The sequence below is a fragment of the Bufo gargarizans genome, chromosome 1 (genome assembly GCF_014858855.1).
Source record: "Bufo gargarizans isolate SCDJY-AF-19 chromosome 1, ASM1485885v1, whole genome shotgun sequence".
NCBI classification, from domain to species: domain Eukaryota; kingdom Metazoa; phylum Chordata; class Amphibia; order Anura; family Bufonidae; genus Bufo; species Bufo gargarizans.
In genome coordinates, this window is record NC_058080.1 from 700,675,836 (window position 1) to 700,703,003 (window position 27,168).

Consider the following 27,168-nt stretch of genomic DNA (forward strand, 5'->3'; position numbering starts at 1 on the left):
GTGCAATCTTAGTAGCCACAATATCCTTGCCTGTGAAGCCATTTTTATGCATCGCATTGATGGCTGCACGCGTTTCTTTGCAGGTCACGATGGTTAACAATGGAAGAACAATGATTTCAAGCATCGCCCTCCTTTTAACAGGTCAAGTCTGCCATTTTAACCCAATCAGCCTGACATAATGATCTCCAGCCTTGTGCGCGTCAACAGTCTCACCTGAGTTAACAAGACGATTACTGAAATGATCTCAGCAGGTCCTTTAATGACAGCAATGAAATGCAGTGGAAAGTTTTTTTTGGGATTAAGTTAATTTTCATGGCAAAGAAGGACTATGCAATTCATCTGATCACTCTTCATAACATTCTGGAGTATATGCAAATTGCTATTATAAAAACTTAAGCAACAACTTTTCCAATTTCCAATATTTATGTAATTCTCAAAACTTTTGGCCACGACTGTAGACCCTAGAGAACATATAAGAATTACATGTAGATATCAGAAGTCCTGCCCCCTATATACAATACATTGTATTACATCAAGGTAGGAGACTTGTATGCAGGATATGGTTACAAATTCTAATAAAAAAAATTTGTTTACTTTTCAGAAAATTTGTGGGGTAAGTAATATGTTTTTGTATTAAGATCAGATGATATATTGTAGAATAGGGAACTGATCATGAAAATACACGGGAGATTAAACATGAAGTTGATCAGGGGGCTCTTTTTTAATTATAAGATGTATGACACATGAAGCATATAGTGACCAGATAAGGAGCAGATATAGCGATTGGATAAATATCACATGTAGTGACCAGATGAATATCAAATATATGGGCAGCATGGTGGCTCAGTGGTTAGCGTTGTTGCCCTGGGTCCTGGGTTTAAATCTGACCAAGGACAACATCTGCATGGAGTTTGTATGTTCTCCCCGTGTTTGCGTGATTTCCTCTGGGTTCTCTGGTTACATCCCTCACTCCAAAGACATACTGATAGGGAACTTAGATTGTGAGCCTCATTGGGGACAATGCTAATGTCTGTAAAGTGCTGCGGAATATGTCAGCTCTATATAAGTGCATAAAATAAATATAGCGATATCATACAACATATAGTGGCCAGATAAATAGGGCAGAGGGAAACCAGATAAAAAGAGCAGTAATATATAGCACATCATAGTATAGTAATAGTATTATAAGCTAAGAATGCTATTTCTCTAGCATTTCCCCTCTGTAGTTATTAATTACAGTGTGGACAGTAGTGTGTGGTATATGGACTGATATTCTGTAATCATTTGCTTTTCTTTCACAGATTCTATTTACGAGTCAGGTAAGGTTCTCTTTATTCTACTTCAAGGGGTTGTGTCACTTCAGCAAGTAGCATTTATCATGTAGAGAAAGTTAATACAAGGCACTTACTAATGTATTGTGATTGTCCATATTGCCTCCCTTTGCTGGCTGGATTCATTTTTCCCTGCAATCCATCAGTGGTGGTGGTCGTGCTTGCACACTATACTGTAGGAAAAAATGTCGGCCTCTCTGGTGGCCGGGACCGTGGGAGCGCACATAGGCTGGTGCTTTTTCCTATAATATACAAGCACAGCCATGCTGATGGATTGCAGGGTGGTCGTAACAATGGAAACAAGCCTTGTATAATGAGATAGAAAAATGTATTCAGACAGCAAAGAAAGCAATATCGGTAATAACAATACATCAATAAGTGGAGTGTATTAACTTTCTCTATATAATAAATGCCATTTGCTGAAGTGCGAAACCCCTTTAAGTTCTCCTTTTTAACCCATCTGTGTGAATTCAATGAACTGTATGTGATTGCTGCAAAAATTGCTAGTTGTTGCAAAATGTGCCGCTCAATGCAATCCTCTGGATGTGTCTGCTGGTAGTTGTTGACTAGGCCTAATCAAAGCAGTGACATTTCCATCTGTTGTGCCCCGTTCTGTGTGAGAAATACACTGCTGGAAAATGGAAAAAGAACTTGAAGGAGTGAAGATAAAACGCCTATTACAATATGTCCTGGAAGGTGTTACATGTAGTGATCCAAGTTCCAAGATCTTTACTTTACATATAGATGCTCGATGGACTTTTTTTTTGACAGGAGGTTCTCTTTTAATTCTAAGATATATGACACGAGCATAGAGCGACCAGATAAAGGGCATATATAGGGGGAGATTTATCAAACTGGTGTAGAGTAGAACTGGCTTAGTTGCCCATAGCAACCAATCCGATTCTACATTTCATTTTCCAAAGGAGCTGTCAAAAATGAAAAGTGGAATCTGATTGGTTGCTATGGGCAACTAAGCCAGTTCTACTGTACACCAGTATTACCAACAAACAAGGACACACATATACAATAATAATACATTTTTATTAGATAACATCATAATAGACAACAAAATAAGTAATAATCAATATAATAAAATAGCAGTAATGCAGTAGCGCTGCGAATCAGCGGCACACCAAAGATACACAGGATAAATGTACCCCCTTAAGACACCCCTCCTAATGGCTTGGCAATAATAATCATACGGAGATAAAAAATCTCCTCAACAAGCCAATGGAGAGCAAGTCTTATAATGATATAGGTGATATCTTGCAAAGAGTTGCGACAATCATCAAGGATAATATAAGATGTCAGTATAGATATGTCAGAGCCACCCACATGCAATAATCCATGTGGAGCCCATATCCCAACAACAAGCAAGTAGCCACCAATTAAAGATGTAATGGGGGACAAACCTTAGATCTCTGGTGAGCGCACCCCGACGCGCGTTTCGCTCGGCTTCTTCAGGGGGCTTGTCTATCCTGCCTGAACCACACTCTTAAATAGGCCTACAGCTGGGAAAATCAACCACTCACATACCGCCCTGTACCACGCCGATACGCCGGTGGCGTCACATCTGCCCATACTGGAGCCAGGAAGTGACGCCTATGATGTCACATCCGCCCACACCGGAACCAGGAAGTGGCCTCTCGCGTGAGCTGCACATGTTCATGTGATCATTATCGTCACATGATCGGGATGCGTACTATCATATGCTATACCGAACTGGGTGGCCAAAGTAACCAATGGCATCAGGATGATAACAACAAACGGCCATCTCAAGTAAGGCTACTAGGATTCAATCCCGAACCGTAACAGATATTAGTGACCCTCACAGATCAGCTTTATAATAGTGGGACATGTTGGTAATTATAATTATAAAGCTCCACTCGGCACCTCAGAATTACAATAGCAGGAGGAGGAGGGAGGAATTACAAAGACGAAGGGTGGGGGAGGAGGGACGAACTACCTTAATTTAATTTAAGCCCCATAAAGTGCAAATGCGTATCAAAACTCACATAATAACAATAAGATCCACAATTAATACAATTCAATTCAATGTCAATAAATAAATAAATCCATACATCAATCCATATATTGTATAATAACATCTGAAAGCACCTGTATAAATAAATAAAAATAAATGAATGAATGAATAATAATAAAAATAAAATCCAATCCACCATCAAATATTAAATCCCATATAAACATATTACACATGATTATATCTATATGATTATATACATGACACTGCCCATAATCGGGACCAAAACGTGATGTTGCTTAACAAAGTTTATAAAATTTGCAAACCATTACAAAAAAATCATTGATATTACTTTACAGAATAAGTGCACAACCAAAAGTGATAAAGTGCAAGGGTGAAAGTGCTCCGTGCAGTGAGATGTGAAATAAAGCATAAATAACCAATATATAAAGTATAAAGAATTATTAATACCAAACATCAAGTTGGTAGATGCAAGTGCGATATACGTGCATACATAATAGTAGGAAGATTGCAGCACACAGTTTTTCTTGTTGCTATTAAGTTTTAATTTCACAGTTTTTCATCACATAATTAGAGTTCCGGTACAATATTCACAGCTATGAGCATAGAAGAAAACGACCAGACGTTTCGGCCTTTCACGGCCTTCCTCAGTGGTCTTAAATCTATAAAGATAATGTATATTTGTATGAGTTATATAAGACCACTGAGGAAGGCCGTGAAAGGCCGAAACGTCTGGTCGTTTTCTTCTATGCTCATAGCTGTGAATATTGCACCGGAACTCTAATTATGTGATGAAAAAATGTGAAATTAAAACTTAATAGCAACAAGAAAAACTGTGTGCTGCAATCTTCTTACTATTATAGTGCGACTGAATAAGTCCTTGCAGGCACCAGTGAACCAAACTGGAGTGCGGTACTCCAAAACTCAACACAATACGTGCATACATAGACTGTAAAGATTTACATGGCCGAATGTATAAATAGATAAGCAGTCAGACATCAGCACCCCATAGTATATACATGATCTTATACGCTATATATAAATTATCATCCATCCCTAAAGAGGTTTGTAGCTATTATCTCCTCCCCAGTGATCCGATTCATGCATTCTCAGATGAAAGATAAAGCATCAGCAGCAACAAGCATCAAAAGCTCGTCTCTATTTCTCAAACACATAAAATGTTATTAGCATCAGGCAGGATAAGACACCTACGCTAATTATACACGAGGACCTATTAAAATACAAATAAGACATTTAAAATAACAGTTAAAAACAACGGTCCTGGGTGTCAGGCCCAGACCCAGGGCACTGATGACCCGACGAGAGCCACCTGAACTGAACTGAGGGCACTGAGGAATACACCATCACAGATATTATTGTGAGGAGAGGGAGGGGAAAAATGGAACAAAAAAGGTCAAAAATAATTTTAAATCTCCCCCCCCCCCCCACCGTCTAGATGAATAGGGCAAAACTATTGCCCTCATTCAAACCCAGTGGTGCAACTGTATTTAATAGAAAAATCAATTTTGTTTCTTTTTGGGCTAATATTTTCTTCCAATCGCCTCCTCTTGCAGAAATAAGCACTTGGTCAATGCCCCTAATCCAAAGTAGGATGCCATCTGAATCGTACTTCTCTTTAAAATGTCTGGCCAAGGTCTTAAGTTGTGTAATGTCCTTCTCATTTTTTGCTGCCTGAATAGACAGTACATGTTCCTTGACCCTTCTTCTCAGCTGTTGAGACGTTAATCCCACATAAATAAGATCACAAGGGCAACTCGCCCAATAAATTACCCGTATGGTCGTACACGTGATCGTATGTGTAATCTTGAACACTTTGTCCCCTGCCGCATTGTGGAAGTGAGTTGCCCTGTCCATGTTTTGAATTTACAAATGATCAGTGAGACCAATGGCTGTCTCTAGGTTGACACGTGTGATAATTTTCTAAATTAAAACATAACATTTATTATATTAAGTAGATAAAAATCTTCACACTGAACTAACATTTAAAATTGTCAGCTCAGCCTGCTATCTGTGTGGTGATTTTTTGTATTTAAATCATAGATGGTAATTATAGCGTCTTAGGATGCATGTGGAGGTGCTGCTAGCTGTCTAATTATTTTATGTATTTTGCTCTGCTTGGCTGCTTTAGATTTAGCGGCCAACACAGATACTTGCTATTACCAGCTCTGTTATTCCACAGTGCCATGGTCCGTCGCAGTAGTTGGTGCGCTCTCGCTCCTATTTATTTATGACAGTAGCTAATGCACTATTTCTCCTCAATGTCCCCTATCTGACTGCTTCTCTATTTGCTCCTTGTCGCTTATACACTGCAGGCTAAAGCTGTCTAAAATACATGCTTTACAGCACTCTGCCCCCCAGCTTTAGCCTGCAGTGTATAAGCGACAAGGAGCAAATAGAGAAGCAGTCAGATAGGGGACATTGAGGAGAAATAGTGCATTAGCTACTGTCATAAATAAATAGGAGCGAGAGCGCACCAACTACTGCGACGGACCACGGCACTGTGGAATAACAGAGCTGGTAATAGTGTAGTGTCCCACTAAGTAAAGGTGGGCACTACACAAGTTAATGTGTTTTATTGCATTTGTGTATTTTCCCTGTGTTCACTGGGTGTCAGGCCTGTCAGGGTGTAGTTTAGCCTCCCAGACGTTAGAGGGAGCTAGAGAGCCCTAGATATATATAGGAAGGCCCAGACAGGGGAGAGTTAGTGTATTCCAGGGGACTAGAGGAGTTACCTCGTCAGCCTGAAGCTCCTGAGGCTAAGGATAGCTCAGTTGAGACACCCCAGTGGTAGGACAGCACCTCCTGGGAGCAACCTGCAGTCACCTGTCAGCTGAAGCAGAGAGACAGCTAGGAAGCAAAGGTATTGTAACCTTAAGCAAGCGCTAATACTGGAGGAAGGAATTCAGACCAAGGATTTAAGCCAGCGAATAGGCATCCAGCCAGCTAGAATAGCTGTGGGGATAGAGCAGCATAGCACTGCCAAGCATTAATTATATACCCTCCACGTATCTTGCAAGATTGCAACCTGCTGTGATATAAACCTGCTGTACTCTTGGAACTGTAAAGGACTGCATTAACCCCTTCTGTACTTGATGTATAAAGTTGGACTGTTCTAAGTAAAGCAACGTTTGGTTCACTATACCACCTGTGTACCTCACTTATTCCAACTATAAACCGGTGTGTAACCGTCACAGGCACTGGCGTCACAAACCTAAAGGGACCTTGCCCCAGGCACTCAAAATACCCGTAACATCCAGGGCACCTCATCCACCATCAGGCCTGGTCCCTACATACAGAGTGTGCCCCAGAGGAACCGTGTCTACCTCTCCTTCACTGCCACATGCCTGCCCAGGGTTCTCCAATACAGCGAGCAACCCTCGATTGCCCATAACCGTGACCTCACTTCGCTATACCCTGCAGGTCTGGCGTGTTGCAATAGCAAGTATCTGTGTTGGCCGCTAAATATAAAGCAGCCAAGCAGAGCAAAATACATAAAATAATTAGACAGCTAGCAGCACCTCCACATGCATCCTAAGACTCTATAATTACCATCTATGATTTAAAAACAAAAAATCACCACACAGATAGCAGGCTGAGCTGACAATTTTAAATGTTAGTTCAGTGTGAAGATTTGTATCTACTTAATATAATAAATGTTATGTTTTAATTTAGAAAATGATCACACGTGTCAACCTAGAGACAGCCATTGGTCTCACTGATCATTTGTAAATTCTAAATAAAATTGTGTCTCAACACGTAGTGAAGGGTCACCCAAAATAGAAATAGCCCTGTCCATGTTGGCACAGGCAACGGACTTCCCACATTCTTTACTCCCCCACGGTGGCCCCTTGTTGCCAAACAACCTTCCTTGCGAGCATAATAACTGCGGACTAATTGGTCACGCAGATTCTTAGACCTGCGGAAGGTTGCTGAGGCACGTGGGGGTATCACTTCTTGCAACTGAGGATCTGATTTCAAGATGTTCCAATATTTATTCAGGGCTATATTTACCTCCTTCCATTTGTTATTAAATCCCATGATCTGTTGCGTATCTTGACGGATTGGTTTCTTATGAAGTTAATCGCCTCTTTGATAGTCGTGCTCTCTTATAAGCTGTCTCGATGCAACAATTGCCATAACCTCTCTCTCTCCAAATCTTCTTCTGAGGTCCTGAGACTGCATCTCAAAAGACTTGGCGGACGAACAGATCCTACGGGCTCGCAGGAACTGACCCACTGGTATGCTCTTTATCAAATTGCCAGGGTGTGACAAACCTGCATGTAGAAGTGCATTCACAGAGGTTTCTTTTCGGTACAGGTTAGTACCCAGGTGGCCAGTCGCATCCACCTGGAAAACCACGTCCTAAAACTCAACATTCGTACGGGCCACCTTAAAGGTAAGTTTAATATTCTTACTAATGTTGTTCAGCAGTCAAATATAACGCCCAAACTCCTCTTCAGTCCCCTGCCAGATAATCAGTATATCATCGATATACCTGCCCCAATATTAGACCTTGTTAGACTCTGGCAGGGGATTGGACTGGAGGATATCCCTCTCCCACAGCCCCAGGAACAAGTTCGCATAAGAGGGCGCACAAGACGCCCCCATCGCGGTGCCCTGGAGCTGTAGGTAGAAGGATCCCCCAAAAAGGAAGAAGTTGTGAGTAAGGACGTAATTGAGAAGAGTTAACATGAAATTGCACTTCTCCTTACCCATACTTGTAGTCCTTAAAAAGAAATCCGTGGCTTCCAACCCGTCTTGATGTTTAATCGACGTGTACAAAGATTCCACATCACATGTGGCGATGAGCATATCAAATTCCAGGTGTATGTCCTCCATTTTTCTTAAGATATCCATAGTGTCCTTTAAATGTGTTGGTAATCCCTCCACAAGCGGCTGTAAAAAGTAATCGGTGTATTTACAGACTGCATCATTTAGACCATTTACCCCTGATACGATGGGCCTACCAGGAGCCTTGTCAAATCTTTATGTATTTTGGGTAAAAGATAGAGGGTGGGATTCACAGGATGATCCGGTAACAGGTGGGAACTTTGTCTCCCAGAGATAATACCCTGCTCTACCCCTGATTGCAAGATAACTTCAAGTTTTTGCTTGAATTTAGTTAGGGGATTGAATGTCAATTTCTTATAACAGTTGCCATTCTGCAACTGTCTTTGCACCTCTTTCTCATACATGGCCGGATCACTTGGGGGAGATAATAGCTACGTACTCCTTTTATAAACTTTGTTAAGCACCATCACGTTTTGATCCCGATTATGGGCAGTGTCATGTATATAATCATATAGATATAATCATGTGTAATATGTTTATATGGGATTTAATATTTGATGGTGGATTTTATTTTTAGTATTATCCATTCATTTTTATTTATATATTTATACATGTGCTTTCAGATGTTATTATACAATATATGGATTGATGTATGGATTGATTTATTGATTGATATTGAATTGAATTGTATTAATTGTGGATCTTATTGTTATTATGTGAGTTTTGATACGCATTTGCACTTTATGGGGCTTAAATTAAATTAAGGTAGTTCGTCCCTCCTCCCCCCTCCTCCTGCTATTGTAATTCTGAGCTGCCTAGTTGAGCTTTATAATTATAATTACCAACATGTCCCACTATTATAAAGCTGATCTGTGAGGGTCACTAATATCTGTTACGGTTCGGGATTGAATCCTAGTAGCCTTACTTGAGATGGCCGTTTGTTGTTATCATCCTGATGCCATTGATTACTATGGCCACCCAGTTCGGCATAGCATATGATAGTACGCATCCCGATCATGTGACGATAATGATCACATGAACATGTGCAGCTCACGCGAGAGGCCACTTCCTGGTTCCGGTGTGGGCGGATGTGAGGTCATAGGCGTCACTTCCTGGCTCCAGTATGGGCGGATGTAACGCCACCGGCGTATCAGCACGGTACAGGGCGGTATGTGAGTGGTTGATTTTCCCAGCTGTAGGCCTATTTAAGAGTATGGTTCAGGCAGGATAGACAAGCCCCTTGAAGAAGCCGAGTGAAATGCACTTCGGGGTGCGCTCACCAGAGATCTAAGGTTTGTCCCTCATTATATCTTTAATTGGTTGCTACTTGCTTGTTGTTGGGATATGGGCTCCACATGGATTATTGCATGTGGGTGGCTCTGACATATCTATACTGACATCTTATATTATCCTTGATGATTGTCGCAACTCTTTGCAAGATATCACCTATATCAGGGATGCTCAACCTGCGGCCCTCCAGCTGTTGTAAAACTACAGCTCCCACAATGCACTGCTGTAGGCTGATAGCTGTAGGCTGTTCGGGCATGCTGGGAGTTGTAGTTTTGAAACAGCTGGAGGGCCGCAGGTTGAGCATGCCTGACCTATATTATTATAATACATGCTCTCCATTGGCTTGTTGAGGAGATTTTTTATCTCCGTATGATTATTATTGCCAAGCCATTAGGAGGGGTGTCTTAAGGGGGTACATTTATCCGGTGTATCTTTGGTGTGCCACTGATTCGCAGCGCTACTGCATTACTGCTATTTTATTATATTGATTATTACTTATTTTGTTGTCTATTATGATATCTAATAAAAATGTATTATTATTGTATATGTGTGTCCTTGTTTCTTGGTAATATTGAGTACTTGCTCACACATAATTCTTCATCTTTTAGATGATTGTTTTAGTTATAATTTACACCAGTTTGATAAATCTCCCCCATAGTGTCTAGATAAATATCACATGTAGTGACAGATAAATATCATATATAGGGGCACGTTATTAAGACAGGCGTTTTAGACGCTGGTCTTAATAAAGCTCTATAGCTAGCGATGAATCTGCCGCAGTTAAGAGGCGCAGCCCTCTACATAACTTCCGCGGATCCTCCGCCAGTTCTAAATGTAAGACAGGTTCCTAGTTGTCTTACATTTAGACCTTTTTTCTACGCCTGAAACAAGCGTAGAAAAGGGTAAATAAGACGGGCCTACTGGCCCATCCCCTTCCCCGCCCACAGTGCGCCTACTTTTTTAGACCTGGCGTGAGCGGGGAGAAGTCGCAAATTGCAGCAATAACTAACCTCTGCGCTGCAATCTGCGCCTGAAATACCCATAATTTAGGCAGAATTCAGCATGATAAATTACCACCATAGTGATCAGATAAATGTCACATGTAGTGACCAATAAATATCACATATAGTGATCGGATAAATATCACATATAGTGATCAGATAAATATCACATATAGTGATCAGATAAATATCACATATAGTGATCAGATAAATATCACGTATAGTGGCCAGATAAATATCACGTATAGTGGCCAGATAAATATCACGTATAGTGGCCAGATAAATATCACGTATAGTGATATTTATCACACCATGTACTATGGTCAATACAGGTTGGGAACCTGAAGTCTAGACTCTAGAGAACATATAAGAATTAGGCCTCATGCACACGACCGTTGTGTGCATCCGTGGCCGTTGTGCCGTTTTCAGTTTTTTTTCGCGGACCCATTGACTTTCAATGGGTCCGTGGAAAAATCGGAAGCTGCACCGTTTGGCAGCTGCGTCCGTGATCCGTGTTTCCTGGCCGTGAAAAAAATATGACCTGTCCTATTTTTTTCACGGCCAACGGTTCACGGACCCATTCAAGTCAATGGGTCCGTGAAAATCACGGATGCACACAAGATTGTCATCCGCGTCCGTGATCCGTGTCCGTGATCCGTGTCCGTTTTTTCCTATCATTTCAATGGCAAACTTGACTTAGATTTTTTTTTCATTTTTCATGTCCGTGGATCCTCCAAAAATCAAGGAAGACCCACGGATGAAAAAACGGTCACGGATCACGGACCTACGGACCCCGTTTTTGCGGACCTTAAAAAAAAACGGTCGTGTGCATGAGGCCTTACATGTAGGTATCAGGAGTCCTGCCCCCTATACACAATACAATGTATTACATCAAGGTAGGAGACTTGTATGCAGGATATGGTCACACATTCTAATTCTATTTTTTGTTTACTTTTCAGCAGAAATGGAAAGTTTTAGTAAGTAAGATGTTTTTGTATTGTTAAGATCAGATGATATATTGTAGAATAGGGCACTTTTGACTGATCATGAAAATACACGGGAGATTAAACATGAAGTTGATCAAGGTGCCCTTTTTTTTATTATAAGATGTATGACACATGAAGCATATAGTGACCAGATAGGGACCACATATAGCGACTGGATAAATATCACATGTAGTGACCAGAGGAATATCACATATATGGGCAGCATGGTGGCTCAGTGGTTAGCGTTGTTGCCTTGCATTACCACCACTGTTTAGGCATTGTCAAACCTCAGGAAACATGACAGGTGCTCAGAAAGTCAGAGCTGCTTCAAAAAGCAGAAATTCACATTTTTGCACCATAGTTTGTAAACGCTATAACATCTGCGCAAACCAATAAATATACACTTATTGCATTTTTTTTATCAAAGACATGTAAAACAATACATTTAGAGAAAAATTTATGTAGAATTGCAGTTTTTTTGGGAAAAATTTTAAAACTGAAAGTGGAATAGTCAATGTCGACGGAGCGGCGATCTGGCAGCACGGCGAAATAGCTGTAGGACGGATCCGCCATGGTGAACAGCCTGTCGGATCCGTCCTGCCGCAAGTGTGAAAGTAGCCTTAGGCCTCTTTCACACTACCGTATGGCTATTTCATTGTTTTGCGGTCCGTTTTTCACGGATCCGTTGTTCTGTTTTTTTGTTTCCGTTGTGTTTCCGTTCCGTTGTTCCGTTCCTTTTTTCCATATGTCATATACAGTATACAGTAATTACATAGAAAAAATTGGGCTGGGCATAACATTTTCAATAGATGGTTCAGAAAAAACTGAACGAATACGGAAGACAAACAGATGCATTTCCGTATGTGTTCAGTTTTTTTTTGCGGACCCATTGACTTGAATGGAGCCACGGAACGTGATTTGCGGGCAATAATAGAACATGTTCTATCTTTCAATGGAACGGAAAAACAGAAATATGGAAACGGAATGGATACGGAGTACATCCTGTTTTTTTTTTGTGGAACCATTGGAATGAATGGTTCCGTATACGGACCGTATACGGAACACAAAAAACGGCCCGCAAAGCGGAAACAAAAAACGGTAGTGTGAAAGAGGCCTTATCCTGAGGATAGCTTATCAATACCAAAATCTCAGAGAAACCAGAATTTTTTTTCATTTTTGCATTTTCATTTTTCTTCCCTGTGTTCCTGGAGCCATAACTTTTTTACTTTTTCGTTTACATATCCATAAAAGGGCTTTTTTTGTGGGACAAATGAGGTGGAATGGGAAAAAAACAATTCCTAAACCGTTTTACAGGTTTTGTTCCCACGGCGTTCCTTTTGCGGCACAACTGACGCATACTATTCATTCTCTGGGTCTGTATGATTACATCGAAATCCTATATGTATAGGTAAAAAATGTCTAAATAGTGTAAAAATAAATGAAAAATTTTCAACCTCACCATATTTTGACCCCCATATTTTTTTATAGTTATATCTACTGAAATGTATGATGGCTCCTTTTTTGCGGGACAATCTGTGGTTTTTATTGTTACCATTTTGGAATGTGTGTGACTTTTTGACCACATTTTAATACTTTATTTGGGTAAGAGAAGCAAGGAAAAAAAGTATTTTTATATTTTAATAGTACAGCAGTTTTTCGGACGCAGTGATGCCCATGATGTTTATATTTTTTATTATTTATGTTTTTGTTTTTTTATTCTAAGGAAAAGGGGGGATTTAAAATTTTTTATTTTTGTAATTTTTTATATATTTGTTTTACACATGTTTTTGTAGCCAGTCTAGGAGGCTACAATTTTAGGACTTAGTTTTTTTTTATAGATTATTTCTATACACCCATAGGGTCTATAGTATTACATGAATTGCTGATTTCCTATGTAGGCCTGCCACCAGCTGGCCAAAATGCAAACTGCACTTCTAATACGCAGCCTTTTAGAATTCATTACGGGCATCACCAATCGCTGCACGGGGATGTCGATATTGACATCTGGGGTTTTCACCCTTTAGATGCTGTGATCACACTTGATGTGACATAAATTATTGCTTTTTTATCTGTTTGCCCTCTGCCCTATTTATCTGGCCACTATATGTGCTCTTTATCTCCAAACCCGCTCACACCCACCCCACCCCCCTCGACCCTGTCCTAGGCCTGTGGCCTCGGGTGCCTATTTGTAAATACGGCCAGATAAAGAGAACATATAGTGAGATGGAGAGAAGACCGCGGCACTGAATGTCTTCACAATATGCAGAGTTTTATTCACCAGCCGTGCACAGTTGGTGAATAAAACTCTGCTTATTGTGAAGACATTGAGTGCCGCGGTCTTCTCTCCATCTTATGATCTTTTGGAACTCGACGAGCTAGGGTTCAACACAGGGCACCGCCACGGATTGGATCTACTAAAAGTACATTTGTAAGTGGTGCTGTCTCTCCCTCTAACTATTTTTGTTGTAGAGCACATATAGTGACCACATAAATATCACATGTAGTGACCGGATAAATATCACATGTAGTGACCGGATAAATATCACATGTAGTGACCGGATAAATATCACATGTAGTGACCGGATAAATATCACATGTAGTGACCGGATAAATATCACATGTAGTGGCCGGATAAATATCACATGTAGTGACCGGATAAATATCACATGTAGTGACCGGATAAATATCACATGTAGTGGCCGGATAAATATCACATGTAGTGACCACATAAATATCACATGTAGTGGCCGGCCAGATAAAGAGCACATGTAGTGCCCGGATAAATATCACATGTAGTGACCGGATAAATATCACATATAGTGACCGGATAAATATCACATGTAGTGACCGGATAAATATCACATGTAATGGCTGGACAGATAAAGAGGACATGTAGTGGCCAGATAAATAGGGCAGTAATATATAGCCCATCCTAGTGTAGTAATAGTATTATAAGCTAAGAATGTTATTTCTCTAGCATTTCCCCTCTATAGTTATTAATCACAATGTGGACAGTAGTGTGTGGTATATGGACTAATATTCTGTAATCATTTGCTTTTCTTTCACAGTTTATCATCCGGTCTCAGGTAAGGTTCTCTTTATTCTACTTAGATTCTCCTTTTTAACCCATCATCGGTGTGAATTCAATGAACTGCAAGATATGTCATTAATATGTGATTGTTGCAAAAGTTTCTAGTTGTTGCTAGATGTGGCGCTCAATGCAATCCTCTGGATGTGTCTGCTGGTAGTTGTTGACTAGGCCTAATAAAAGCAGAGAAATTTGCATCTGTTGTGCCCCATTCTGCGTGAGAAATACACTGCTGGAAATTGGAAAAAAACCTTGAAGGAGTGAAAATAAAACGCCTATTACAAGGTGTTACATTGTAGTGATTCAAGTTCCAAGATCCTTACTTTACAGATAGATCCTCCACAGACTTTTTTGTCTGGTATCACTGTTTTTTCTGACACCACTGTTTTTCATCTTCTCTCTTATGGGACAGTTGATTAGATGTTGTTGAAGTGATCACTCTGCTTGCTAGATGAAGGCGTGCACTATTAGTGCCATTAAGGGACTTTGAAAATTGATGAATAGTAAAACATCGAGAAGTCGTATGGTCCACCTGTCACATCTCAGAAAGACTTGGATGAGAAGATTATGTAGTACATCAGTGGTGTCCACAGTGGTCAGAGGAGGCTGGTCATACATAGCGAGAGGGTTCTGTATGGTCAAGACAGATACACGCTAAGAGCACCTTACAAAAAGAGCTGCTGTATCTCTTGTTTAAATGTTGATGATTTTGGCTTACATCTAGTGAAATCCCCAAATTCTGAATCTCACAAAATTAAATTATATAAGATTATATACAGAAATTTTGTCCTCCTAAAAAGGATGTAGAAATAAACACACTCAGTACTTGGTCAGGGCTCCTTTTGCATGCATTACTGCATCAATGCGGCGTGGCATGGAGGCGATCAGTCTGTGGCACTGCTGAGGTCATATGGAAGCCCAGGTTGCTTTGATAGCGGCCTTCAACTCATCTACATTGTTGGGTCTGGTGTCACTTATCTTCCTCTTGACTATACCCTATAGATTCTCTATGGGGTTTAGGTCAGGTGAGTTTGCCAGCCAATCAAGCACAGTGATACCGTGGTTATTAAACCAGATATTGGTACTTTTGGCAGTGCGGCAGGTTCCAAGTCCTGCTGGGAAATGAAATCAGCATCTTCATAAAGCTTGTCAGCCTAGGGAAGCATGACATGATCTAAACTTTTCTGGTAGACGGCTGTGCTGACTTTGGGCTTGATATAACACGGTGGACCAACACTAGCAGATTTCAAACTTCACAATGGACCTCGAGCAATTTGGATTGTGTGCCTCTCCACTCTTCCTCCAGACTCTGGTACCTTGATTTCCAAATAAAGTGCAAAATGTACTTTCATCTGAAAACATTACTTTAGACCACTGAGCAACAGTCCAGTCCTTCTTCTCCTTAGACCAGGTAAGACTCTTTTGACGTTGTCTCTGGGTCATGAGTGGCTTGACACGGAATCTGACAGTTGTAGCCCATGTCCTGGATACGTCTGTGTGTGGTGGCTCTTGAAACACTGACTCCAGCCGCAGCCCACTCCTTGTGAATCTTCCCTAAATTCTTGAATGCCGTTTTCTTGACAATCCTTTCAAGGCTGCGGTTATCCCTATTGTTTGTGCACCTTTTTCTACCACACTTTTTCCTTCCACTCAACTTTCCATTAATATGCTTGGATAGAGTACTCAGTGAACAGCCAGCTTCTTTGGCAATTACTTTTTGTGGCTTAGGGTACTTTCACACTAGTATTTTTCTTTTCCAGCATAGAGTTCCATCCTAGGGGCTCTATACCAGAAAAGAACTGATCAGTTTTATCCTAATGCATTCTGAATGGAGAGCAATCCGTTCAGGATGCATCGGAATGTCTTCAGTTAAGTCTCTGTGAAAAAAGTAAATGCCGGATCCGTTTTTCCGGATAACACTGGAAAGACGGATCCGGCATTTCAATGCATTTGTAAGACAGATCAGGATCCTGATCAGTCTTACAAATGCCATCAGTTGGCATACGTTTTGACAGATCCGGCAGGCAGTTCCGGCAACGGAATTGCTTGTCGGATCACTCTGCCGCAACAGTGAAAGTACCCTTACCCTATTTGTGGAGGGTGTCCATTACTGTTTTCTGGACACATGTAAAGTCAGCAGTTTTCTCCATGATTGTGTAGCCTACAGAACCAGACTGAGGGACAATTTAAAGACCTAGGAAACCTTTGCAGGTGTTTTGTGATGATTATCTGATTAGAGTGTGACACCATGAGTCTACAATATTGAACTATTTCACAATATGCAAATTTTCTGAGATACTGACTTTTGGGTTTTTATTAGTTGTAAACCATAATCCTCAACATTAAAATAAATAAATGCTTGAAATAGATCACTGTGTGTAAGGAATCAATATGAGTTTTTATTGAATTACTGAAATAAATGAACTTTTTCATGATATTCTATAGAGATGAATTTGTACACAGCGTTAATACTTACCTTCACTCCATAACATTAACTGTATCTTTTTGTTACCTATAAAGCTAAATGCATGGATATGTCACCACCACCAGCTCGAGTCTGGAAGATCATCCCTTTCGTCAGTCTGATTTCCCTGCAAAACGCTGATGGTTCCTGGAATCTTACCCCAAAATTCTGCTCCATTCTGGGAATATCAGAGCAGGACATTAACAAGAATCCAGATCAGGTATGATGGATGTGTATGGATAATCTCAGCTTGATTCGACATTCTTGAACATTTTTACAATAAACAGAGCTGTGTAGTTCTGGTGTAATAGTACATCATAGTGATGGCGCGGGGACAGGAGCTGTGTCCACATCATCACTTGCAGGTGCCGACTATCTTATGTAGCCTTCAACCTGCTAGAGACAGGTCCTAATAGGATGCCTTTGAGCATTACATTGACAGTCATAATACACTGCAATACACCAATGGGAAGTTAGTCCTATATGGGACTGAAATAATAAAATAAACACATTTGTAAATGGTTCTCCAGCTTCTTAAAAAAATTTGGCTCTTTGCCTGCCAGACTTCCAGAAGGAAGCACACTTACCTACCTCCTGCTGCTTGGTTCCAGTCACTTGATTATACTATTGCATTCACCATGACAGTCCCTGACTGTAAAGTTCCAGCATGGACGGGGGTCATGTGTGTTGCAGCGGTGACTCGTCCCCCAAGCAACTCTAAAATGGCATCAATGGAAACAGAAGCTCTTACACACAGGTTGCTGAAATGTGGTTTTGTTAAGCTGGCAGAGAGAAGCTCTCCAGCTGTCAGACAGGGACGTGTGATGTAAAAGAAGTGACAGACAAGCAAGGATATCATTTTGCTGCTGTCTTGTTTTTGTGCTTACAACCTTTTTAAAAAAAAACCTGACCATGCGTCAGCCTATACCTATTCTTTACTGTTGGCGTGATTTGGATGAAAAGAGACATATGTCCGATCTCAAGCAAATCTCACAGGGGTTAATAGGTATCAAGAATTGAGAACTCTCAATTTGTATATTTTTTATCCACCGACTAACATGATACAGATATGTTTTTTGGATTTTACATGACAGAAAAAAAACTTGTGATGTCAGAAGAGATTACTCAAGGAGAGAAGCCCACAGCCGAGAGCTCCTGTGCAAGAGCAGTTAATGGGCGCCCTGATTTTCAAATACTAATTTGGCGACAGTGGGGTGCTAGCTATAGACATCTAATTTAGGCCTCTCCTTTGCCACTCTACCAAGTCTCCAGTACTGTAAATGTGAAAGTGGGTAGGGAGGCATGTGGCACATTACAGTTGGTACAGTTCAGTTGACAGCTTCTCACTACCTGGGTGAAATACAGTACCAATGCTCCATATATCATATTTAATTGAAGAAAATGATGGCTCTTGTCAAACTGAATGCTTACCGGGGAAACTGAGGGTAATCTAATACATTAATACTACACATAGGATGGATACCACCTTTAATAAAAGTATAGAACCTATTGTTCAAACCATTCACCATCCACAATAATATCTACAACTTCGCTGTCCTGAATAGTGTCAAGATAGTGATGTGTTCAGTTACAGGAAGCAACACTACAGAATCACTGGTACTCAGTTACCATCACTGGATGACATATTCACTGCTCGCAGCAGCAACAGGGCAAAAATTATCTGCGGGGATCCAACTCACCGCGGCCACAGCCTTTTCACTCCCCTACCCTATGGTAGGTGTCTTAGAGCCCTACATGCCCGCACCACTAGGCTGAAGAACAGCTTTTACCCCAAAACAATCAGTCTCCTAAATGCTCGGAGATTATTGCCCCTTTTTAGGATAGAAACTACCACAGACTGAAAGTGACTGCTGCATTCATGACCCCATGATGACCTCTTGTCTGCAGTGGTGTCTGAATCAGTGTGTATATATACTCACAAGCACTTCCTACTTTGCTCTTGCTATATATATACTGTGAACTGTGAATAGTAATGCTTTCTAGTGCAATGTTTAGTTTTTTTCTAGTGTAATGCTTTAGTTTAAATGTCAGTTCTTGTTCCTCTGTCCATGGCATCTAGGATTGCTCCAAACAACATTTCATTGTATTGTACATTGTATTGTACAGTGACAATAAAAGCATCTTATCTTATCACAAGAGCCTCGTGAGAGCACCGTACCTGATGTAGATAAGTGCACGTGTCACCAGGATCTCACAGTAGTGCAACCTCAGGCTTTGGACCTGAAACTTTAAGTGCTTAGATAATATATTCCGGTTTAATTTATAATTTCCTCCTCACTAGAATATGGACTCATCAGTGTGGGCTACGGTCTTGGCGGTGATCTGGATCCATGCATCTTGTCTGGACCAGAGAGAGGAATGGGAATTACTGGAAGGTAAAGCCATCTCCTGGCTTAAGGCTAAAGCAGGTAATAGCTTGGAAATAGATTTGACATGTTTCTAAAACTGACGTGTTAATGTAGAGCCCTAGTGTTTTAGCTTCAAATGTTGTAGGTTCCTGAATATTTCAGGTGCATAGAGTCCAAAGTTCTCAGGAAGGAGCTTCCACCCAAAATATTTGCTTTATATTCAGCCACGGGAATGATTTGTACCCTAAATAGAATATTACCTCACCATAGAAATTCTCCCACAGCAGCAGGTTATTCCCAAAATGACCTCACCATTGTTTCTTGACTTCCAAGGACTTCACTTGGACCATTCTTTTAAACTGCAGCATAGTCTACTCCTGGTTGTTCTGTTTTACTTTGTGTTTAGATGGAACAATTTACCACCAAATTGTGTGGCTCTATAAAGATGGCCAAGTTGACCCAACCAAACTATAACAGTAAGCAATTAACAATTTTTTTCCACTTCAGTTTCCTTTAAGCTCCTTCTCAAAGTAATATCTGACACCGCTCGTGTATCCTGTTTGGTTGCATCTCATGGCAGCCAGTAGGCAAGGGTCTGCTGGATCCCATAGTTGTTAGCTTTTCTGCATATCCATTCTTAAAAAATTAGATCCAACCATACATTTTGGTGAAACAAAAAAAATGTGTAGGAGAGAAAATGTAGTAAAATATCAAGAGAGGTAAGAGGAAGAGGCAACCAACAGCAAGATGGATAAAACGTGAAAGATAAGACAGAACATGCTGCAGGAACACCAGCCATATGGTCTTGCTTGCTGTAATTTAATAATATTTTTTTTTTCTGAAAACATATGCCCACATTTGCAACCATTTATTATGCTCCAATGCAGCTAAAATAATAAAAAAAAACTGCTTTTCAAATAGTCCTCTGCTGCTTTTGTACAGTATCATGCACAGGTTTTAAGAAGGTGTGATAAAATGCTGCAAAGTAAGAATGCTTTAAAAATTAGAAGCGTTAATAGTTTATTGTTATCAATTAACAAAATGCAAGATGAAAGAACAAAAGAGAAATCTAAATCCAACAACACCAGTTCTCCTAGGTACGTTTGTACACAGGTTTTGAAGGAACTCAGAAAGGAGGTTGTTCCAATCATCTTGGAGAACTAACTACAGATCTTCTGTGGATGTAGACCATGGTGGCTGAAATACTAACCACATTTCAACTGACATATAAATGGCTCCTTAATACAATATTTTTGTTGTAGTTACAGCTTTTGAGATGCTTGATTTTGTCAGTCAGTTGTAACGTATCTAATGCTATTGATGGTTCTAACCAGGGATTTGTTTCCTATTCTCCCAGGTTCCTCCTTGGATCAGTTGGTCAGAGCTGGAAATGATCTGCTGAAATCCTCAGTGAATCCTAATGTGTTTGGCCTGTGAGTAGAAGAATGAAGATGGTGGAGGTCTTTGGGTACGACCAGACGGTCAGGTCTCTGCATGCAGTTTTGGAAGCCAAAATCAGGAGCGGATTAAAAAAGGAGAGAAAATATAAAGGAGAAATAGAACTTCTCCTGTTTTTTTTTTTCTTAACTCACTTCTGGTTTGGGCTTCCGAAACTGCAAGCAGAAACCCGACTGTGTGGTTGTACCCTTCTAAGGAATACTGCCGCCCTCCAGAATTTTACTGCTTCTCACCTTTACTTTGGAATCAATTTTCATGATCTAATTTCTGTGTCTTATTACTCTTGAAATGAGATACAAGCCAAAGATGCAAATGATAAGTCTAGAGAATCATCTTTTATATTCTCATTACACAGACCTGTTAATGTTCACTTATTTTTAGAATGTACAGAGCAGCTCCACTGAAATATATGCATACATGGAGAGAGGCCTTAGGGGTGTACTGACACTTGGGAAAGTAGTAGTGCAGAAGAAAACCATTCTACAATGCCACCCTAAAAACTGGATTATTTCTTACTACACTCAATCAATAGATACCAATCAATAGTACATGTGAATATAAGAAATTTTGTAATGCATTTAATCAGAGAAATTATGCCTCATTCTACACTTTCAGCATTTTCTCTCCCTCTCCTCCTAAATCAACATTCATTGCTAAATCCACCTTGAGAGACTGATAAGGACTGTCAGCTCACTGAAGGATCAGATTATAGCTGCCAATAGGAGTTTATAGCGAGGGGAGGAGGCGTGAACTACTAGAGGGAAAAATAAAAACAAAATTCTGAAAGATACATCACAAGGTTTCTTATATTAACCTGTAATATTGATGTATACAACGTTTGTTAAAAGATTAGTTGTCCAAGATTGGAAAAACATGGCTGCTTCATCCAAAAGCAGAACCACATCTCTCCACAGGCTGTATATGGTATTACCACTCAGCCCCATTCATCTTAGTAGAACTGGGCTGCTGTGGGTAGTGTGTTTGGAAGAAAGCAGCCATGTGTTTCTAATCCTGGACAATCAAATTACAGTTTTTTCCTCCATGACCTTGTATTTAAATAAAGATCTGTTGATGGAAGGTTGCATGTGTCCTTCACCCAGGCCAGGAGATCTCTGTTCATCTTTATTGGTTGGTGGTATAAGTCAGAATCTCTCAGGGCAGCCAATAAGTTGGCCTTCTTTGGCTTTGCAGACACCCTGGAGGAAGGGATCAGTGTATTCTGTAGGGTATTACTGCTGAGTATTGTTTACCCTGTCTATGTTCCCATATGTATCATCATCATTAAACCGCATTTATAGTTCAGATGTTGGTGTCGTGGTTGTCTATATCCATCAAAGAGACATGATTAGCAGTCATAACATAAGGCCCAGCCGCCCCCACAACTATGACATGTTATTTATAACACTCCTGTTCTCTTAAAAGGCATGTCAGCAGATTTGTACCTATGACACTGGCTGACCTGTTGCGTGTGCACTTGGCAGCTGAAGGTATCTGTTTTAATATATGCAAATGAGTCTGTAGGAGCAACGGGGGTGTTGCTGTTACACCTAGAGGCTCTGCTCTCTCTGCGACTGCCGCACCCTCTCTACTCCTGGAGAAGTCAGGACCAGAAGTAAAGACATTTACACTGCCTGGCCCTGTCAATCAAAGTGCAGAGGGCGCAGCAGTTTCAGAGAGAGCTGTACCTCGAGGAGGTTGCTCCTAGAGGCTCATATATTAAAACAACATGTTCCTCAGCAATGCGGGCACATATGAACATGGGACCAATACAGATGCCTTCAGCTGACAAGCTCACATGCAACAGGTCAGCCAGTTTCATAGGTACAAATCTGATGACAGATGTCCTTTAAGTGGCAGAGGGCTCTCTAACATAACACAGCCCACATGCACCTGCAACATAGTATGTCCCTTAACCCATTGGCAACATGATGACAACTGCCGTAACTGTATCTGACAAAAGTGAGTACACCCCTCACATTTTTTTAAATATTTTATTATATCTTTTCATGGGACAACACTGAAGATCTGACACTTTGTTACAATGTAAAGTAGTCAGTGTACAGCTTGTATAACTGTAAATCTGGTGTGCCCTCAAAATAACTCAACACACAGCCATTAATGTCTAAACTGCTGGCAACAAAAGTGAGTACACCCCTAATTGAAAATGGCCAAATTGTGCCCAGTTAGCTATTTTCCCTCCCCAGTATCATGTAACTCTTTAGAGTTACAGGGTCTCAGGTGTGAATGGGGAGCAGGTGTGGTACATTTGGTGTTATCGCTCTCACACTCTCTCATACTGGTCACTGGAAGTTCAACATGTCACCTCATGGCAAAGAACTCTCTGAGGATTTGAAAAAATGAATTGTTCCTCTACATAAAGATGGCCTAGACTATAAGAAGATTGTCAACACCCTGAAACTGAGCTGCAGCACAGTCACCAAGACCATAACAGTGGTTTAACAAGACATATTCCATTCAGAACCTGCCTCTCCGTGGTCAAACAAAGAAGTTAAGTGCACGTGCTTAGCATCATATCCAGAGGTTGGCTTTTCAAAATAGACATATGAGTGCTACCAGCATTGCTGCAGAGTTTAAAGGGGTGGGAGGGCAACATGTCAGTGCTCAGACCATACGTTACACATTGCATCAAACATCCGTAGAATGGGTCTGCATCTGTTCTGCAAATTGCCAATTGCGGACCAATTCACCTCTATGGGGCAGGAATGGATGCGGACAGCACACAGTGTGCTGTCCGCATTTCCAGAGCGCGCCCCCTATCTTCCCGTCCATGGCTCCAGAAAAAAATAGAACATGTCCTATTCTTGTCCGCAATTGCGGACAAGAATTGGCAGTTCTATGGTGGTGCCAGCCGGGTTTATTGCGGATCCGCAATTTGCGGATGTGTCAATGGACCCTAAGGGCATGGATTACTGGAACCATGTCCTGTGGCGTAATGAGACAAAGATAAACTTATTTGATTCAGATGGTTGTCAAGCGTGTATGGCGGCAACCAGGTGAAGTGAGTCTTGCCTACAGTCAAGCATGGTGGTGGGAGTGTCATGATTTGGGGCTGCAAGTGCTGCCGGCTGTGGAGAGCTACAGTTCATTGAGGGAACCATGAATGGCAACATGTAATTGTGCCCAGTTGAGGCTGCATGTGGTTCTACTAAACATCTAGACCAGATTGTTTTGAACATTGCCATCCTGAAGTTGCTCCAATTGCTGCTCAACTGTTGACACTGGGGTAAAATCAGCACACGGCCACATTTAAAACCTAATTCCCAACCCCTTTCCTAACTCCATACCTATAATTATACTGTGGCCACCAGGAACGGACTGGGAACTTAAAGTGGCCCTGGAAAAAAATACTAAAAGTGGTCCCATTTTGTAGTCAGGTCCAAAATGATGGAAGGCAAGGCCAGCAATACCATATTGCAGCACATTATACCACTCTAACAGAGCCAAATACCACAGTCCATCACAAAATACTGCCCCCATCAGCACAAAATACATACCCAAAAACTTCCTCTGGCTGGCTGCTAGGAGGGCTCAGACGGCCCCCTGGGCATCAGCCCACTGAGAAATTTCCCTGTAAGATCTATGGCCAATCCGCCCCTGGTGGCCACACTAGTCTTTTACTACTCCTCCGTCATCCATGCCTCCGCTCTCTGCAGTGTTGTACAGCACCTCCAGTTGGTCAGGAAATGGAGGCCAGTGTTCATCTTCACCCTGCATGAGGCAACCAGCCACATAACATGGGGATCATGAACAGGGGCCATTTCCAGCAATATGCGGGCATGCCAGTCCAGATGTGGCAGCAAAGTCCATCCCCCGACAGCAGTTATGGGTGGTTTGGTAACCCTGGTATGTTTTTTTCAGGGCCCCTAAAACTGTACATTTAGCCAGCAAGAGGTGGGCCTTCAGGGCTGTCTAGACCACACATGCCAGTTCATTTGGGAAATGGAGGCAAACAGCATGAAGTAGGGGGGAACAGGGTTTGCCTCGGCAAGAGTAATACAACTGGGAGTAAAGTCAGAATTTTGGAGACAATAGATACTTGCTTTGTGATTCTTCTTCCAGGGATTGAGCAGTTGAGAATAGCAGTAAAAGGGACAAGGCAAGAGGAGCTGAAGAAGCCCAACAAGAACAAGCTGATGCTGATGTCAACATGGGTGAGTTGTCTCCTGATTCATCAGAAGATGAGTCATCGAATGGGGAAGAGAGAGGATCCAAGCAGGATATAATGTTGAAGGCCTTTAAGAAGTGTGCTTAAGTATTGAAGGAAAAAGAGGGTGTAATAAACTCACCTGTCCACAATGCAGCAGTGCGATCCTGATCCTCAGTACGACCGCGCCGAGAGAGATGCGCTGCTGAGCCAAGCTTCCTGATGATGCAACCGCATCCTTACTACAGGATGCAATTCTTTGTTTTTCCCGACAGCGGGCAAGATTAGCAGTGGGTTGATTGATAGCTCAACTGCTCTATGACTGTGTTCTTGCGTTTCTGACTAATGGAGCGCTGAGTCAATACACCTATCAGGTTCTGATCCAGGAACTTGCCACTCTATTTAAATCCCCTAACTGCATGTTACCATTGTCAGTGATAGTCTTTGGCTCACTAGCTAGGTTTCCTGTTACTGCATTGCTGATTGATTCTTCTGTGTCTCTGACCCTGGCTTATCTTCTGACCACTCTCTTTGTCACATTTTGGTACTGGTAGCACATCTGGATCTGACCCATTTCTGACGACTCTGGTATTGTGTTTATCTGTCTGTGTGTTTGTCCATCTCTGCACTTTAGTAGAATAGGGACTGTCGACCAGCTGCGTTCTAGCCATTTAGGGCTTGTACTTCAAGTAGCTAGGGACAGTGGGTGATTGCAGTTCAGGGCCTCACTGTCCTTGTCTGTATCTACACTACTGATGTTACAGGGGATGAGCAGAAGAAGAAAAGGGAAAGCAGCGTAGACAGGCAATTTGGTGAAGGTGATGGGGGCTAGGGATACTTATGCTTGCACTTTATCACCTATTTACTCCCATTTAGCTCCTAAGACCATGAAAAAAATTAGGGAAAGAAAATTTGTTCATATATTTGAGCTAACGAGGGACAGTAGCACTTAAGGACAAAGGATACAGCGAGGGAGAGAGCAGACGCAGATCGATAAGGAAATGGATTAAGGATTTTGTCTTTTTTACTAGTGTTTTAATAGAACAGGGACAGAGAAATTGTGGAAACCTGTGGTGCTATATGGACTTGATACTGGATTCCAGCTCTTTTTATCGTGGGTCGGGTTTGTCAGACTACAGCAAGAAATTTAGAAGGAAATGGCGGAGAACGAAGTCCTGAGTTTTGGGCAGAAGTACGTGGATTTGTGGTCCAGATTGATTGTCAGAAAAAGAGTTGCGTGGTCAGTTTTCCTGAGAAAAGCTGGTGTTAAAGCTGCTCTCAATCAGAGCCAAATGTATTTGCTCTACTGCTCCAAATTGTCTTAATCCTAGGATTTTACATGCATGGAAGAAACAGAACTGACACCAGGCAGGGTCAAAACAGTTCCTATTTATTACAGGAAGTTAAGCAGTTTTTATATCATCAGAGAGGACATCCCCCCTGAGGCTCGTGGCATTGTTCCAATAGCTAGAATACAAAAATAAGAAAAGAGATAACACTTGGCATCTGCGCACTGTGGATTGTTTTACTAACTTTGGTATGTAAACTATGCAAACATCTAGGTGCCAGCGCCATCTTGTAATGGCTTCACACTAACAGCAGTACAGCATATGTCATATATGACACATCAAGGAGGAAAAATGATATCCACATCTCTACCACTTGAACAGCAAACAGAGGGAAAATTGTTTGTTGGGCATATCATGAGAAGAGAATAATCGAAAATTGGTATTAGAACCCTTAAAACATAAGCATTTATTAGTATTCTTAAAACGACCCTTGGTGGTCAAAAGAAACTAAATAATAAACAAAAACACCCTTATTCAAAACAGTCAAGGGCCCAGGGGTAGGTATATGTGAGGATACAACCATGTGAGGAAAAAACCTTTCCCTATAATGATTCTGGTTGATCCTCAGCCTGAAGGCATCACCTAGAGGTGGTGATCCTCTGTCCTGGATTGCCCTAAATGCACCCTAGCAAACAAATAATACCCTATCATCCTTGACTCATCCTGCATGTTGGCCAGTATCGATATAGTAGAGTTAACACTCATGCTTTATGAGATGTGTTATCTAAACTAAATGTGTTAAGCAAACAGCTTCAATTGCTTTTCAATGGCTTTTGTTTCTAGATAACACGATGAGTTAAGAAATTTGAGTTAAGAATTTGAGTGTTAACCCTGCTACATCTGTAGAATCCCT

General features: G+C 41.2%; 1 protein-coding gene across 2 annotated transcripts; it reads left to right on the plus strand.

Moving 5' to 3' along the window:
* The first annotated feature begins 7,459 nt into the window (after window positions 1–7,459).
* Window positions 7,460–21,994, plus strand: LOC122936669 (von Willebrand factor A domain-containing protein 5A-like). 2 transcript variants are annotated; one of them, XM_044292604.1, is made up of 7 exons: window positions 7,460–7,592; window positions 7,672–7,750; window positions 11,396–11,413; window positions 14,491–14,508; window positions 17,031–17,194; window positions 19,277–19,403; window positions 20,701–21,994. In XM_044292604.1, the coding sequence occupies exons 3-7, from the start codon at window positions 11,401–11,403 to the stop codon at window positions 20,778–20,780; spliced, it is 402 nt and encodes a 133-aa protein (XP_044148539.1). In that variant the 5' UTR covers window positions 7,460–7,592; window positions 7,672–7,750; window positions 11,396–11,400; the 3' UTR covers window positions 20,781–21,994. The 2 variants fall into 2 exon arrangements, with proteins under 2 accessions (XP_044148539.1, XP_044148540.1); XM_044292605.1 differs by having other exon boundaries at window positions 19,277–19,370.
* Window positions 21,995–27,168: the final 5,174 nt, after the last annotated feature.